This window comes from Xyrauchen texanus, chromosome 10, assembly GCF_025860055.1.
Source record: "Xyrauchen texanus isolate HMW12.3.18 chromosome 10, RBS_HiC_50CHRs, whole genome shotgun sequence".
Taxonomy (NCBI): domain Eukaryota; kingdom Metazoa; phylum Chordata; class Actinopteri; order Cypriniformes; family Catostomidae; genus Xyrauchen; species Xyrauchen texanus.
This window is the reverse complement of record NC_068285.1, coordinates 20,348,122-20,366,374: the sequence shown is the minus strand read 5'-3', so window position 1 is coordinate 20,366,374 and position 18,253 is coordinate 20,348,122. Positions and strand designations below refer to the sequence as shown.

Below are 18,253 nucleotides of genomic sequence, written 5' to 3'. Positions count from 1 at the left end.
AATAAATCTTCTAGACAAAAAAAAAAACCTGCATTAGATAATCTTCTAGTTATTGTTCTTCTCGAAAGAGTCTTGCTTTCTGAGGTCTTGAATTCTACAGTTTTTGTAAGCTTATTTCCTGTTTGAGAACTGTAAATTTCAGCAGGTGGTCATAGCAGGACCGTCCAGATCCATTCTTTCTGGCAACATCACATGTTGTTTCAAAGATTTGACCTATTCTCTTAGCTGAGAGACAAATAGGGATTCTCAGCATTTAGAGTGTTCTAAACTGCAGAATAGCGACAGTTGGCCTGACGCAGACCAGCTATGTGGTTCCTGACAGTAACCCCTGTATGATATTTTGCTTCTGTCTTTTGATTTCTGTCTGTGTCTTGATAACTCAAGTTATGCTGTAAGTTAATCAAAACATCAAACACTCAGTTTGCTGATATCATTTTGCCAAAATGTGACTGTTTTTGCTTTTATGTTTATATGTGGAATGCATAACTATTGCCTCCTATATTGCCATTTGCAATGTAGGATCCGATATTCAGTCTGACCTTAGGTTTTGTCTTCTAAGTAGCACAGTGCAACTACTTGTGTTTTACCTGAACACAACTTGCCTGGCTGGAAGAACATGATATAATAACAAAAGAAGGTTGAAGGTGCCAGCTCAAGAGAACACTAATCACAATCACGGTAACTTCAAACAAACACAAATATTGATAACAAAACAACAACGCTAATTAAACTAAGACCTCTATTAATTCTGAATAAAAACTTTTTGTACATGTTTTTTTTTTGTTGCCCCAGTGCATTGCCAAAGCATACATACACAAAGGCTTGGGGGTATTTCACCATTGTAACCCACAATGCAGTGCTATACTGTTATTTTACTGTGTACAGGTAGTTGTTGTTTTTTTAATACACTGTTCAATCCTGGCAAAATTGTACATTTAATATGTACATTGCTTCAAAGGTTTATTTTTTTTTTTATCTTACTTCTCATTAGACAGACAAGTGAAGGCTGATCTGAGATGATAAAGAACAGAGGAGTTGGTCAGAAACATCTTGGACACTAACCATGTGCCACAAACAAAAATTTTCATTGGGGGGTGAGGTTAAAATATACATTTCAAAATGTCACTATAGCTTTCACCAAGATGATATCACGATTTTAAAATTTTCCCTAATGCCTTGCATAGAACAGCTATTTACCGTAAAACTAGTCACTTCACAGTGAGCCTGCTCTTGATCTAATGTAACATTTTTAACATCAAACTACTGCATTTAAGAATCACAGTAGATTGCTGTAGGAATTTGTAATACAAATACAGTTTATAGGCTGCTTTAACTTATAATATCAACAACAGCCCTGACATTTGCCATTTTCAGACAAAAGTCATCACAGTCCACTTCCATGGAAGGTAGGGTGAATTAGGGCTGTTTTCAGTGCTCATTTGACTGGTTATCCACCTGGACCTGGTGAAACCGTACAGCCTCTAAATTCACCATGAGCATTTCAGCAGAGAAACATCCAGACACCACTGTACTTGAGCTCATTTAGTCTTTTTTTAAATAACAAATGAGTAAAAAAAAACTTAAGCTGTGTAATCAGTTGCCGCTTGTAATAATGTGAGCAGGAACAATAGCCACATTTAATCATTTTCAACACCGTCTACATTTAAGGGCGAGTAACTCTGTGCGGTGGAATTTTAGCTGACGTAATCTGATTGGCGCCCGCAAATCCCCCCTCACTGTGAACTCATATTTCATTGGAGGTTCATGATATCTTTCAGACACTGTCGACCCGCCCCCTTTGATGCCGAATAAAGTGCATAGTACCGCTGTGTGTCACTAGCCCGGACGGATTCCTCTCATCCCTCAGTGTGTCAAGCGTGCTCGGCTGCGACATGACCAGAGCCCCGCAAACCTGGCCATTCAAACATGGAGCTGTTTAAATCGTTAATTTCGGTGTTTTGGATATTTTTGCTCAACAGAAACGAAGAGTCCCTTGCAGAGGAAGGTATTTATGGTCTTTTTAATTGTTTAAGACGGGAAGTGCAACTCTCATTGCAGGTGTGCTTTCACATTCTTGCCTTCCAAAGTTATAAAAAGAGACTGAGCAGACCAGGATATGGGTACATTTACATTTTAAAATGCTTTGGCGAAAACCGAAATGAAAATCACATCTGGTGAGCTTTTAAAGAGAGTGATGTCTTACCTGAGGAATCCGGTAGCGTGCTTTTGACAAGCTGCAACATTTAAATCTGTTGTGTCAGGCAATAATTTTACACTTCCTCAAAGCACGAATTTAAATGGTCTTAAATCTGTTCGAGTGTGACATTTAGAATTTAAAGTGTTGCTTTATTGTTTAAATCCAAAATAGCATAGGCTATCAGTCTTTTTGATTATATTTAAAATGTGTCTAATTTAGTTTGTCTTGACATGGTCGCCTAAGGGGTTATTCACACCGATGGTGTTTGCGTTCGTCCGCACTGTTTTTTAAAAAAAATATTTTTCCAAGTCAGTTCATTTCTGTTTGTATAGCGCTTTTGTCAGAACACTTCTCTTCAAACCAGATTACAGCATCTTTTTTTCTATGTAAACACGCGTTTCTATGTATTTTTTGGTGTCTAGCGCAGTAGCGCGGCGTTTTTTAGACGTCATGTCTAGGTAGATATAACTTTTAAGACACCTGCGTTCTGCTCTACGCGCTGCGTTTATGTTTTGTGTAGAACACGGACGCGTTATCTGTGAACGACCCCTGAATCGGTTTAAGTTTCCTGGCTATTTCAATGCGTAGTTTTTCTTAGCTGTCATTTTAATAATTTTTTTCTCAAAGTTATTTTTTTATCAGTATGCGTTTTATTTCTATTGGCATTTTAATATCCAAATGATAATACCACAAAAGTCAGTTTTAGTAGATCAGGATTCACATATATTTTTTGTTCACGCTCCTGGTGGGATGCTTTGACATTCATGAAAGGTTTGGCAGTTTTGATGCCAAGCTGCCACAGTAGGCTCAGGTGAGGTCAACTAAGCATCCTAATCAGCACAGATAACATCAGTTCCTTCAGGCACTTTGGCTGTTCTGAGGAAGCCTAGCTGAGCCAGGCTACACTTTCTCTTTTCTTTCCATGTGTAATTGGTCCTGCTCTGAGCGGGATTCGAACTAGGGTCTCCACTAACGATGTGGCTAAAGCCTTTAGTGTCATACACTTGTGTGCCTCTTCAGGCCAGGGAGTGATTTTAAACATACCACACAGCTATCACATACCAGCTGGCTCCTGTTACACTCACCCCCTAAACTCCACTCCCATCCGGGTCCCAGCTCGACCCACTCTGAGCAGTATTCCAAGCAGGGTCTTTCATGGGAGGCGGGCATGCTAACGATTAGGCTAAAGGCTACAGCCTCTAGCGTCTTGAGGCCAGGAGAGTGAGGTTTACACTTACCACACAGCTATAACATACCAGCTGGCTCCCGTAACACATGCACACTCTCATACACAACACTCATGTGTACATGGCTGATTTTCTTCCAGCTCTCCATACTTTCCTGGAATGAAGGTGGACTGGATTGGAAACGTAGCCCTAATGAATGTTTTGACAGCGATGTGTTCTGAAAGGCCTTATGTGGCTTTGGTGATATGGAGGAGCCCTGATTGAGTTGAATATGTTCTCATTGTATAGTGGAACCTCTTTGTCCACAATTACATCCCGGTCCTGCTGCGTCTGTTCTCTTTGTATTGCACCACCTGTATTCTCTCTGTATTTATATTTGCAGCATGTGGGCTTCTGACACAATGGGAATAAGAGCCCTTTTTTTGTGCACATTATGTTCTCCCATGCTTTACACTTCATTGTTATTTTAGTTTATTTGTCTCCGTCCCTCAAGGATGCAACCAAATATTTACGATTTGACTTGACAAAATGTTAAAGTGGCCTGTAAGGGATTCTGCTGATTTGACCTAAAGCACAGGAAATAAATATCCAGTCAATAGTTTTAACTATCCGATTCAATGCACAGAATGGAAACATTGAAGGTAAAATATTTAAATCTTTATTCAATTATTACCATTTAAAAAATAAAATTAAAGAAATCACGTCTTGTGTGTAACTTCAAATAGGCCCAGTAATTTCATTTCATATTAAGTTTTTTTTTAAGGTTAAGTACACCTAATATGATAACTGTTCTTGGTTAATTTCCATTCAGACGTGAATGAAAGCTATGATGTCTTGCAGTTCAGTAAGTGATGTTAATTCAGGAACTGTGAAATGGAAGAACGAAAGGGTATGTTATTTAGGAAAAATAAAAAAATCTGTCCAAAAAGTGTTTTTGAGTTCATTTCGGTAGTCTGTAACAGTTCACCAGGGCAAAATTTCAGGAAAACATAATACTGGCTGCTAAACATTTGGTCCACATCATTGGTAGGTGTGACCTAAAGCCCCACCCACTTTGAGTACGACAGCAAATTTCCATTCAGCCAGTTAAAGGTATAGTTCAGCCAAAAATAAAAATTCTCTCATCATTTACTCACCCTCATGCCATCCCAGATGTGTATGACTTTCTTTCATCTGATGAACTCAAATTAAGATTTTTAGAAGAATTTCTCTGTTCTTTTTGTCCTCACAATGCAAGTGAATGGGTGCCAAACTTTTGAAGCTCCACAAATCACACAAATCAGCAAAAAAACAATCCATAAGACTCCAGTGATTAAATCAATGTCTTCCGAAGCGATGTTAGGTGTGGGTGAGAAACAGAACAATATTTATTTTATTTTATTTTTAAATTCTCCTCCCTGCTCAGTCAATTTCCACTTTAACTTTCACTCTCACATTCTTTTTTTTTTTTGTGTGTTTTTGTGATTCACATTCCTTCTGCATATTGCCCTCTACTGGGCAGGGAGAAGAATTTCTAGAAAAAAAAGATTTAAATATCTATTTTTACCCACACCTATCATATCACTTCTGAAGATATGGATTAAAACAGTAGTCATATTGATTAATTTTATGCTGCATTTATGTGTTTTATGGAGTGTGACATTTTGGCACCCATTCACTTGCATTGATTGGACCTACAGAACTGAAATATTCTTCTAAAAATCATAAATTGGGTTCTACAGAAGAAAGTAAATCATACACATCTGGGATGGTATGAGGGTGAGTAAATGATGAGAGAATGATTTAACTATCACTTTAAGATCAGTCAACATGAAATCACCGGAGTGCAGTTATTAGCAAGCCGGTGCAAATGTACCTGTTTGGTCGTTAACCTAGAGACATTTTCCAAGAACATTTAATAAAAAATGTTTTGTTTGATTTGATTAATTAATCTGCAAAAGGAATGAAATCTACTTGAATACTCTTAAGTGTCCATTCACTCTATTGTTTGATATGCTGCTTCACTCATGTGGCATCTGAATCCACAAGCCATTCACTCATCTGCCCAAAGCTTATGCCTATATGCCCATATTTTTGCAGTATGAATTACAATAACATATTTTGTACCAACAAATTATGGCCACGAATTGCATGTTGGTGCATTAGCTCCATGAATTCAGAATGTAAACAAGACAAATTACACATCTACTGCATTTACATTATATTACTTTAAATCATCATTGAGTAGTTAAAACAGCTTCTTTTACTGGTCTCGTTTGAATTCTACTCCTAAAATGATGCATGAAGTACTTGATATGACATCTTAATGTCACATTAGTTACGGTTTTACATGTAGTCTTGAGTGTCCTCATATTTAAATGTATTTATAAGCACCTCCCCCAGCAACGTGGCCAGTGTCTGAATGTCCGCAAACATTATACTGTTGCTCTGCTCTTTCAACCTTTTTTTTACCTCTGAGTGAAGAATGAAAAAGAACTTCTATGTAAGTGTGCTAGGGCCTTTACAATAATTCAAACCAATAGCTCAAGTTTGTGAGTCCTCTTTATCCATTGCATTTTTTTAAAAGTGGCATAATCATGTGTGTCCGCCCCTGTGTTTTTCATCTTTAAAATGCTGCGGTTGTACACTAGAACCTGCATTCTTTAGAACCAGACTTCCTGCATTCCCTGCAGTAAAGGTGTCTTTCCTCACAAAATCTGTAGGATGTGAGGGTCTCGTTTCTGGTCCTTCAGCTCTAACACACCTTGGCATCTCATTGGGGCTCATTTACTACTTTTAACTGCTCATTTACAGTTTGCAGCTGTTGTTGCAGTGCAATGCCTACCTGCATGCGCATGCCACACCAGCCGTATTGGTCACACTGTGCCTGCACTGTTATGTACTCTGAAAGGGTGCAATTCAGACCATATGAGGGCACTTACCTAAGAAAGCTTTATATGCCTGCCATCTCTGTGCTGGGTTCCATCAACACACACTGCCAAATTTCTCCTGAATTGCGTTCTGCTCCCTCAATTGTTGGCAAAAATCTGACCTGGACTAAAGCCCTGAATATGTTAAGTAATCAATACGGCATTTAAGTTTTCATTTATCGATTTGAACGAAAGGCCAGTTGGCACCAGAATTCATAGTATTGTGCTGATTAAAAGCATAATTGTCAGCCCGGCTAATGACTTGGGTAAGACCAAGGAGGTATATAATACCAGGAGAAAGCTCTATTTCAGATTTAAAGAGCCCTTTAAAAGTCTGTCACTAGTAAAACATCATCTAGAATATATTAAAATAATATATTAAAACATGCTGGTACTTTTGAATAGGCATAACCAATAAAGATGAACACAGAAGGGTGTAGTAGGGATTAACTAGGCTATATAATTCGGTTGTCTGTGCCACCGATCACTCCACACACCATATGCGTGACTGACAGCGTGGCCCAGATTTTTGTTGATGAACAAAGTCCTTTTCTGTGTGCATAGTCGGTGTATGCATCTTCTGTTGACTGTAAAAGAGTATCACAAAGTAGTTGTATTGGGCATGTGTCAGACTCGTTCGCATCCGCTTGCAGTCAGAAGAGTATACTTTGAAAGGCCAAGCGGTCAACTGGCCAAAACCTTGACACCTTGGATTAGACTGTCGGGCACAGCTGCTGGCAGTGCCTGTGCTGTTTTTGAAGGTTAAAACTAGACTGTGCAGGGAAGGTTAGAGTGATTTGTGAGATTGGCAGGCATAACAGTCGCATCCAGGAGTTTATTTAGTGGGGATTTGTGATGTGCAGACTCACAATGAGCAAGAAATGAAGTAAAAGAATGAGGGGAAACTCTTACAGTCATGATTACTCCCCTTATACCTTGTTTAGATGTCACAGGGGAATGTTGACATTCACTGTAGCTCACAATCTGGTAATTAAGTTTGATCGGTTTCCTCACAAATTGACAAAGTCTGGCATTGACTGGAACCGAATGGATCGATTCTGTGCTATTCTCTGCAGCATGGAGAAAAAGGGTCACCAGCATTCTGCTGGATCTGCAGGAATGCCGCTGGATGCTGAGTTTTTGTCTGAGGTTGTTTTGTGAAGGCGATGGATGGTTTGATTACAAGCTGAATATGGATGTTTGTAGGTGTCATGTAGCTTCATAAAGGTGAAAAATGGAATGTACTTTCTGCTGTCAATGTTGGATGAACATAGAAACCCAGCCCAGATACGGCTTGGTTGTCCTTCAAACTGCAGCCTGTTGTTTGTTTATATTGTTGAACGTATTTTTTTTTTTATATATATTGCTGTGTTTGTGCCTGCCTAACTCTGTATTTTGTGGATTAAAAACATTATTTATGAGCACCCTATGTATCTCAGACAAACATTTAATGTATGAAAAGTTACTATTGTTCCCACAGTGTCACAATGTGGTTTGGTATTAATAAAGCTCTGTTGAAATGTGAATATGAGGTATGATGACGAAGACAGGGTTGCTTTTGGGGAAGCTGGGGGCCTCTCTGCATGCAGATGTAAGCTTATGTAAGACTACAAACCTCTGGCTATTTTAATGGTTTAATTAATAAGAGAAAGGAGTGAATGCATGTTGCTTTTTCTTCTCAGGCTTTGCAATTATAACTTGGTTACTTAATCAGTTCCACACTGAGATTTTAATGCTAAACATACTGTAGCGTTTTTTTTTTTTAATGGTTAATAATTTTCAAATAATTTTTATTTTATATAGATTTTTATGTGCTTTTCCCAATACATACAATATCTAAAAAAAAAAAAACATGAATAACCAACACTCCTGGAAAAATAATAAATCATTTAAATACAAAATCTAACTTTCTACACCTTGGTATTATTTTAAAATTCACAACTTGGTTCCACTGTCCCCACACATAATTTAAAAAAAAAACATTTTTTTTATGTTTATTAGGTGCTAGTAGTTACAACTCAAAAACGGAAATGGAAAATGCCACAGCAGTCATACTCCTGTCTCAGGGGGTTAAAGTTTAGCTTTAAGTTTAGATCTATAGCTTTATAGGGAGTTGATGCCTTCATCAAGAAATTATCAAATCACATAGCCCTCATTAATAAATATACTTAAAACCTTAATTTATAATGTTTGGTAATGATTGTAAATTATCATGTGCTATGTTTGCTTTATTAAAATTTCTTTTTTTTTTTTTATAGAATGTATATGTCACACCAAATTACAGTTTTAAGGTAAAGATGCAAGAATGGGTGTTAAATCAATTATCAAATAATTTCGCCATCCGTTTGTGTAATGCAAATAAATGTTTGCATGTTTTGTTGATCTAATATGGTTATGACAGCCACTTATGAGACTTGAGACAAATTAGCTATAACAAGAAAACAAAGTGTCTTGGACAGTTACACAATTTTAAAGTTCAGCCCAAAATTATGGGTTGAAATTCTTGTGTATTGGTTTGAATATAAATAGACCAATACATTCTACATTGATTTATCTACAAATTACATCTTGGACATTTAAAAACACTGGTCAACCACCCATATGCAGACTACACAAAATCTAAATGTCTGTGGGGTACAGGTGGACAATGCCAAGCATCCATGTGCACCAGCTTAAAAATAAAGGGCATGTGGGACAGAACTGCATGAACTCTGTGCCTGTGTGTGCTTCCACATTGCGGGTTTGTTGTTGCTTTTAAGGTCATATTGTTGGACCGAATACTGTCCTAATGCCCAGAAAATCTCACTGCGCCTCCAGCCAAATGTGGTGGATTTAATCCCAAAGCTCATAACAAATGCCATGTGCCACTTCCCCAATGGAGAACTCTTAAACTTTAATGTTTCTGCATACTCAAGTCTTGCAGCGTTGTTCTGTATAGACTGAGAGTGTGTTTGGAATGCTAAAACAATAGGATTTCAAGATCAACTCCAGAACATTTTAGATTAAAGTTAAGAATTTTATGTAGAACTGTCAATCAAATCAAATCAAATCAAATCACTTTATTGTCACACTACCATGTACATAAGTGCAACAGTAGGTGAAATTCTTGTGTGCAGTTCCGAGCAACATAGCAGTCATGACAGTGACGAGACATATACCAATTACAATAAACAACATACTTACACAAAACGTCTCGGGTTATGACTATAACCCTTGTTCCCTGAGAAGGGAACGAGACACTGCGTCGTTGAAAACGACTCTTTGGGGAACGTTCCTTAGCGTGCGCCTCTGAAGTATGAATGAAACTATTCCAATCTTGATTGGTGTTGCGTCATGACGTAACATGTGACGGCATAACCGGATGCATAAAAGTGACCCGGCACACACACACATTAGCCTAGCGATGAAGCAAGCCGCTCTCAGGCCTTGAGGGGCGTGGCAGGACGACGCAGTGTCTCGTTCCTTCTCAGGGAACAAGGGTTATAGTCATAACCCGAGACGTTCCCTCCGAGGGAACTCGCGCTGCGTCGTTGAAAACGACTCTTTGGGGAACGAATGCCCACTAGGCCACGCACCGAAAAAAGGCCTGCCCCAGGGTGAAACTGAACTCAGGCACTCAGCTAGGATGAGAGCACACGTGCGCCAGGCGTACTAGGGAGGTGCAGACTATAAAACCTGATCAAAGTGTGCGGGGTAGCCCAACCGGCTGCCTCACAGATCTCCTGGAGGGGTACTCCCGATAAGAGAGCCCTAGAGGACGCCATGCCTCTAGTTGAATGAGCCCTTACAGCCAAAGGTGAAGGCAAATTGCGCACCTTGTAGGCCGAGATAATAGCCTGAACAATCCAATTACTAATGGTTTGTTTCGAGGCAGGGAGCCCCTTCCTAGGTGACCCAAAACACACTAACAGTTGGTCCGACCTCCTCCAGGAAGAGGACCTCTCGAGGTAACGCTCAAAGCTCTGACAGGGCAGAGCAAATGGAGCCTCTCTTCTTCTGCCGACACATGAGGTGGAGGATGAAATGCCTGCAGGACCGTGGACCGTGCCGTGTTAGACGGCACCTTAGGCACATAGCCAGGTCTCGGGTGCAAAATGGCTTTAACTCCGCCAGGGGCAAACTCCAAGCAAGCTGGCGTCACTGCCAGGGCTTGAAGATCACCCACCCTCTTTAGAGAGGTAATAGCTAAGAGAAAAGCCATCTTGAACGTCAGGTCCTTGGGCGAAGCCGACTGAAGGGGTTCGAAGGGGCCAGGGATAACCCTTCGAGAACCACCGCCAGGTCCCAGGCAGGAACCCTGGACCTGGTTGCCGGTCTCATCCTCCATGTACCACGGAGAAAACGAATGACCAGCTGGTGCCTCCCCAGAGGCCCATCACTCAGTGGTGCATGGAACGCCAAAATGGCAGCCACGTACACCTTAAGTGTGGAAGGGAGAGACCTGCAGAGAAACGATCTTGAAGAAACTCCAGAACTGAAGCCACCGGGCAGTTAACTGGATCTAATTCATGTTCTCTACACCAAGTGGAGAACACATTCCACTTGAGGCCATATAATCTCCTAGTAGACGGAGCCCTAGAGCTAAGTATGGTTTCAACCACCCCCGCTGATAGACCAGCATTTAGGTACTGAACCCCCTCAGGGGCCAGACCCACAGTTTCCACAGCTCTGGACGAGGGTGGAAGACTGTGCCCCCTGCCTGAGACAACAGATCCCTCCTCAGAGGAATCTGCCATGGCGGAGCTATCAGGAGTGAAATTATGTCTGAGAACCATACTCGGGCCGGCCACATCGGGGCAACCAGAAGAAGACTGATGCCCTCTTGGTGGACCCTTTCCAGGACTCCCGGGAGCAGAGCAACCCCAGTGGAGCTGGATGTGAGAGGGAGAACCAAAGTGGACAGTGGGACGTCTCTCGAGACGCGAATAGATCTACTTCCGATGGTCCAAATTTGTCCCACATCAACTTCACCACCTCTGGATGAAGTCTCCATTCCCCGGGCCTCAGCCCCTGCCTCGACAGGATGTCTGCTCCCTAATTCTGAACCCCCGGAATATATATTGCTCTGATAGACAGTATTTTCCCTTGGGACCAAAGAATTATCTGATGCGCCAGTCCACTGATGTATTGTCCGAACGTACTAGGACATGGTAACCTTTGATGTCTGGAAGGAAGCTCCTCAGAGCCCTGAACACAGCCAACATCTCTAGACAGTTATCCTGCCACAGACCCCTGGCAAAGCGGCCATCCATGACCGCGCCCCAGCCAGTGAGGGAGGTGTCTGTCGAAACGGTTTTCCGGCGACATGACGCTCCCAACACTGGCCCTTGGGACAGGAACCAAGGTTTCTTCCATATTAGCAGAGAACGAAGGCACCTGCGCGTTACTCTGATTATACGAAATGGATTTCCCTTTGGGGAAAACCCCTTGGTTTTCAGCCACCACTGGAGGGGCCTCGTGTAGAAGGCCCAAAGGTACAATGTTGGATGCCGCTGCCATGAGGCCCAGCAGTCTTTGAAATTGCTTTATAGTGATGGCCTGGCCTAGCTTTAACCCGGCCACCATCGCCATAAGGGACTCGATACGTGCAGGAGACATGCGTGCCTGCATCGTAACCGAGTTCCACACAACGCCCAGAAACGTTGTGCACTGGGATGGTTGTAACACACTCTTTTTTGTGTTGAGTCTCAACCCCAAACTTCGAATGTGGCCAAGAACGACATCTCGATGCCGAACCGCCATTCCTCGAGACTGGGCCAGAATGAGCCAGTCGTCGATACAATTCAGTATACGGATGCCCTGAAGTCTCAGTGGAGCAAGAGCTGCATCCATACATTTGGTGAATGTGCGGGGAGATAGTGCTAGGCCGAACGGAAGAACCCGATATTGGTAAGCTTCGCCCCGAAGCGAACCTCAGGAACCTCCTGTGACATGGAAGGATGGATACATGAAAATAGGCGTCTTTTAGATCTATCGTGACAGACCAGTCCTCGGATCTGATCTGACTCACGATGACAGGAATAGTAAGCATTTTGAACCTGAACCTCCTCAGAGACCGGTTCAAAACTCTGAGATCTAAAATCGGCCTCAACCCCCATCCTTTTTGGAACTATAAAGTACCGGCTGTAAAACCGGACTCCCTGTCTGAATGAGGAACACGTTCTATGGCCTCCTTCAGCAGCAGAAATTGCACTTCTTGTTCCATCACCTGAGCCTGCCCCGGAACCACTGTAGTCTGCACCACCCCAGAGAATTTGGGGGGGCGGTGCCCGAACTGCAGTCTGTACCCTGATTTTATTATATGCAGGACCCATGCAGATATGTTGGGAAGATGATTCCATGCCTCTACAAAATCTACTAAGGGAACCAGGCTCTCGAGGCTGGTCTCAGGTGTTTTTCGCGCACTGTTCTCGACCTCCTGAAGCGGGGTACCGGCAGGATTTGGTCGATACAGTTCTTGTGACCACAATTGATGTGTGTTTTTTATCTTTTGACGCGAATGGCACGGTGTGCGTTCGCTGGAAATTGGTGTGGCCCGAAGCGTCAGAGACGGCGGGAAACCGACACCGATTTCCTGAGGGCTCCGCTGCGAGAACAACCTCGGTTGCTCTGCAGCGGGGCAGCCCTCCGAGGTTCTACCACCCGGTTAGGACCTCTTCCCGAAGCCCTCCTAGCCTTAAGGACATCCCTCAGGTCGGCTCCCTGGCTGGAGGGCTTCGCTGGGAGCGTTTCCTCTGTTGCCAAGCTCCTGGAGGAGGGGCTCTAGAGGAAGCGCTCTCCTTTGGCTCTGCTGCGGTGCGAGGAGCTGACTGAAGGCTGGGGCTGATCTGTTTGCCCCACCCTACTTGATTTAGACTTGGATTTACGGGGAGAAACTGCTTGAACGCCGCAGATTGTTTCCTCGCCTCCTGAAACCTGTCGACGACCGATGTAATGGCGTCGCCGAACAGGCCAGAGGGCGAGAGCGGGGCATCAAGCAAAAAAGCTCTGTCTTTTTCTTTTATTCCCGGCAAATTTAGCCACAGATGCCTCTCCGTGGTCACCATAGCTGCCATAGAGCAGCCAATAGCGCGGGCCGTCTCTTTAGTGGCCCGGAGAGACAGATCTGTGGCTCTGCACAACTCCGCGATATCTTCGGGAGTTGGCCCCTCCCCCTCATCTAAATCTTTCAGGAGATCGGCCTGGTATGCCTGCAAAATCGCCATTGAGTGCAGGCATGAACCAGCCCAACTTGCCGCCATGTAAGCCCTGCTTATTAATGCAGATGTATCTCTGCAGGGCTTACTAGGCAGCACCGGGGTTTTAAGGGAAGATGCCGACTCAGGAGAGAGGTAACCGGCTAAAGCCTCCTCCACACCAGGCATCTTCCCATAGCCCATATCCCGTGCCCCTAAAACATAGCTGTAATCGACCACACTGGGGGTGGAGACACGGGACGAATGTGGTTTATCCCACGATCTCGAGATCTCTTTGTGGAGATCGGGAAAAAACGGCAAACCCCGGCGCTGGGGTTGTGACGTGTGCTGCAGGAAGCGCTCGTCTAATTTGCTTCCGGCGTGCGTTCCTGCTCATATTGTGGCCAGCTAATGTTAAGTCTGGCCACAGCACGCGTCACAACCTGAACCAGCTCCTCATAAGCCTGGCCGAAACCCGGCGTGCTTGGCTCACGGTCATCCACATCAATGCTGAGCATTTCCACTTCCTCGGAAGCAGAGAGCTCGAGCATTGGGACCTGATCGTGGGCAGAAGAAGCCGCAACGCGGGCTTCTGCACCACTCACAGTAGGCTCAGGATCCTCAAACGAAGAATGAGAAGGTCTCATTCTCATCTGCAATATCCCACTGCGAACCCCACGATCTCAATCGCCGCGCTGCCTCAACAGACGCGGGACCAGAACCGCGGGGAATGCGAGCCTGACCGTGCTCATCAAAGCACGCCAACCGGGAGCGCAGCACTCTCAGGGGTAGTGCTTCACAGCTTTCACAGGCAGATCCCTCGAGAGCTGCCTGTGCGTGCTGCGCTCCCAAACAGTTCACACACAAATCGTGCGTGTCCCTACCCGTAATAAAACGAGGGCAGGGGTGCACGCACTTCTTGAACTGTTCGGTGGCCATAATTCTTTTAAATAGGACAAACAACACCAAATAAGACAAACAATATACATAGAGCGCTTGCTGAAGAGCGAAAGCTAATGTGTGTGTGTGCCGGCGTCACTTTTATGCATCCGGTTATGCCGTCACATGTTACGTCATGACGCAACACCAATCAAGATTGGAATAGTTTCATTCATACTTCAGAGGCGCACGCTAAGGAGCGTTCCCCAAAGAGTCGTTTTTAACGACGCAGTGCGAGTTCCCTCGGAAGGGAACAATTTACAAATCAAATGTACACATACTTACACAACACAGTAATTATATACAATGTACAGTAAACAATACACACAATATACAATACACAATATACAATTCAATAAGTAAGGAGTATATGATATATATATATATATATATGAAGTAGTATATTGAGGAGAATATGTTGACAGTCCAGTGTGAGATTATAGCTGATTATTGATCGTGATAGATCAAGTGTTCAAAAGTCTGACTGCTTGGGGGAAGAAGCTGTCATGTAGTCGGCTGGTGCGGGTCTTGATGCTGCGATACCGACTGCCTGATGGTAGCAGTGAGAACAGCCCATGACTCGGGTGGCTGGAGTCTCTGATGATCCTCCGAGCTTTTTTCACACACCGCCTAGTGTATATGTCCTGGAGGGAGGGAAGCTCACCTCCGATGATGTTTCTGGCAGTTCGCACCACCCAGGCACGGATTTAGGAAGCAGAGGCCACTGGGCACAAAATCTTGGAGGCCCCTCCTCCTCCTCCTCCTCTCCTCTTTTTCTTTTTCCTTTCCTCCTTTTTCTTTAGTTAAAAACAAAAACACCAACTCCATTTCTTGTGATGTTAACTGTGACAGCAAAAGAGATCTATAAATATCTATAAAACAAAAGACAAAATGGAAACTATCACAGAACAAAATCAACAGAATTTATTGGAATAAAAGCAGATTAAAATCTATGAAAATACAGGCTAATAACATAACTAAGAATAACTATAGTCATGTCTGTACAGTCTGTTTTTTTTTACGGAGAAACAGATGATCAACGATATACTAGGTTGTAACGTGACAGAGGCTGGTAGCAGAGCAATCAATTCAGTGAATTACACTGCGCAAATCAAAAGTAATAGTACCCACCGGCACCGGATGAAGAAGGATTGACAGTCTCCACAGAATAAAATATTCATTTTATTTTATTTTTCGTGTTCGCATTTATGAGGAAAAAAAATGTTACGGACGTGACAGTGAAAGCGGCACTAAAAGTAAAAGAATGCTTTAAAACGTTTTCACAGAGACCTCAAACAGAAAGCACAAAGCCTTTCTTTAAAGTGAATTTCGTTTTGTATTCATTTAAATCTTAATTTTAATCAATGTTTCATCAACCAATTCCCTAGATCCGGGCATCTAATAATCAGGGTTTTTAATAAGGGGAAAAGGTAATAGATATGCCTACATTTTGAGGCGGTCAAACTGGTAATGCACGTCACCGCCGGGTCTCTGCCGCCTTCAGCACCTGCTTCGGGTTCGGTCTCAAGCGGAGTCGGAGACTGTGGTGGTGGGGAGGCATTTGAATAGGTGTCTGTCACTCCAGGCGGGCTGGGGTTCTCTGTCTTGTCGTGCTGGTGCTAATGCTCACGTTCATCTAAAATAGCAAAGCTGGATATTGTGCTAAACTCAGCATCACCGCAGGCGCCGGCGCCGCCAGGCTCTTTATTTTGGTCGAGCCGACTTTTGTAAAAAGTAGAGATGGCTGGAATATTACTCCTAATTAAAACCTCTCGGCTATCCTTCTCCTTTTTAGCTTTACGTTTTGTGGCTCCGCTGCTCCACCGTTTTTTATCCATTTTGTTTGTTTTTTTCGATGTCCTCAACTCTCTGTTTTTCACACTATCCTCTACCGCCTGTTTTGCCGCTATCAACAGTTTCCGCGGTAACCTGATTCGTCATCATCCGACACAGCCGAAAAACTGATCATGATACTTTTTTGCGTGTAAATAAATTATTGTTAACACACATACGCACAATTACACACGCATTCATGAATTTTAATTTAATTTAATACTAATAAAAAAATTACAAAAAAGGATGAGGCCACACAGTTAGTGGGGTCTTGGAGGCCCCCTAGAGGTCGGAGGCCCCCGGGCACCGGCCCAATCGGCCCGGTGGTAAATCCGGCCTTGGCACCACCCTTTGCAGGGCTTTGCAGTTGTGGGCGGTGCTAGTGCCGTACCAGGCAGTGATGCAGCCAGTCAGGATGCTCTTTACAGTACTGCTGTAGAACCGTGTGAGGATGTGGTGGTTCATTCCAAACTTTGCTGGTGAGCCTTCTTCACAACGGCCTCAGTGTGGACGGACCATGTGAGTTCTTCAGTGATGTGGACACCGAGGAACTTGAAACTGCTGACTCTCTCGACCGGTACTCCATTAATGGTGATGGGGCTGTGTTCTCCGTCTTTCCTCCTGAAATCCACCACAAGCTCCTTGGTTTTACTGACGTTGAGGGAGAGGTTGTGCTCCTGACACCAGCGTGTCAGAGTGTGCACCTCCTCTCTGTAGGCTCTTTCCTCATCGTCAGTGATCAGACCTACCACCGTTGTATCGTCAGCAAACTTAATGATGGCATTGGAGCTATGTGTTGCCACACAGTCATGTGTGTACAGTGAATACAGTAGGGGGCTGAGAACACAGCCCTGCGGGGCTCCAGTGTTGAGGGTCAGTGATGAGGAGATGTTGCTGCCCATTCTAACCACCTGGCGTCTGCCTGACAGGAAGTCCAGGATCCAGCTGCACAGCGAGCTGTTTAAGCCCAGAGCCCGGAGTTTCATATCAAGCTTGGAGGGCACTATGGTGTTGAATGCTGAGCTGTAGTCAACAAACAGCCTTCTCACATATGTGTTCCTTTTTTCCAGATGGGAGAGAGCAGTATGTAGTGTAGATGCAATGGCATCATCAGTGGAGCGGTTGTTGCGGTAGGCAAACTGCAATGGGTCCAAAGAGGTGGGCAGAACAGAGCAGATGTAATCTCTGATTAACCTCTCGAAGCATTTGCTGATGATGGGGGTCAGAGCAACAGGACACCAGTCATTTAAGCAAGTGATTGCGGCTTGCTTCGGTACAGGCACAATGATTGATGTTTTGAAGCATGTGGGGATTACAGACAGGGAGAGGGACAGATTGAAAATGTCCGTAAAAACACCAGTCAGTTGATTCGCGCACGCTCTGATGATGCGGCCCGGAATGCCGCCTGGACCCGCAGCTTTACGGATGTTCACCCGTCGGAAGGATCGGGTTACATCCACAACAGAGACGGAGAGTGAATCAACCTCTGTAGCATCAGCCGTGAGTGCGCTGTCCGCTAGAGCGGTGTTATTGTCCTCAAAACGAGCATAAAATGTATTAAGTTCGTCCGGGAGAGATGCAGCGGTGTTCACAGCGGAGTCTTTATTCCGTTTGTAGTCCGTGATAGTATTAATTCCCTGCCACATACTTCTAGAGTCAGTGGTGTTGAACTGACCTTCAAGTTTGTGCCTGTACTGGCGTTTTAATCAGTTAAAATAATTAAAATATATATTACATAAAACACTGCTTCATTAAATGAATTGCACATAATTACAAGTTCATCATTATTAGCTGAGAAAAAGCCCTCTAAGATAATTTAAACACTTAAAGATATTCAATTATAGAATATAAAGCATTGAATTGGCATTATTGGGAAGAAAGCATTAAATAGGCATTAAAGGTGCTTTCACACTAGCACTTTTGGTGTGAGTTCGAATGACGTCAAAGATTGTTTGGATGGTGTGAATGCTGTTCTTGGGATAAATGGATCATTTAATATATATATATTTGTTT

General features: G+C 43.4%; 1 protein-coding gene across 2 annotated transcripts in view; it reads left to right on the top strand.

Moving 5' to 3' along the window:
- The first annotated feature begins 1,855 nt into the window (after positions 1-1,855).
- LOC127650961 (ephrin type-A receptor 7-like) overlaps positions 1,856-18,253 on the top strand; it is a 207,020-nt gene continuing 190,622 nt past the window's right edge. For both annotated transcript variants that reach the window (XM_052136643.1, XM_052136642.1), the window contains exon 1: positions 1,856-2,005. In XM_052136643.1, the coding sequence (XP_051992603.1) occupies positions 1,927-2,005 (79 nt within the window). In that variant the 5' untranslated portion in view covers positions 1,856-1,926. The remainder of the gene's footprint in view (positions 2,006-18,253) is intronic.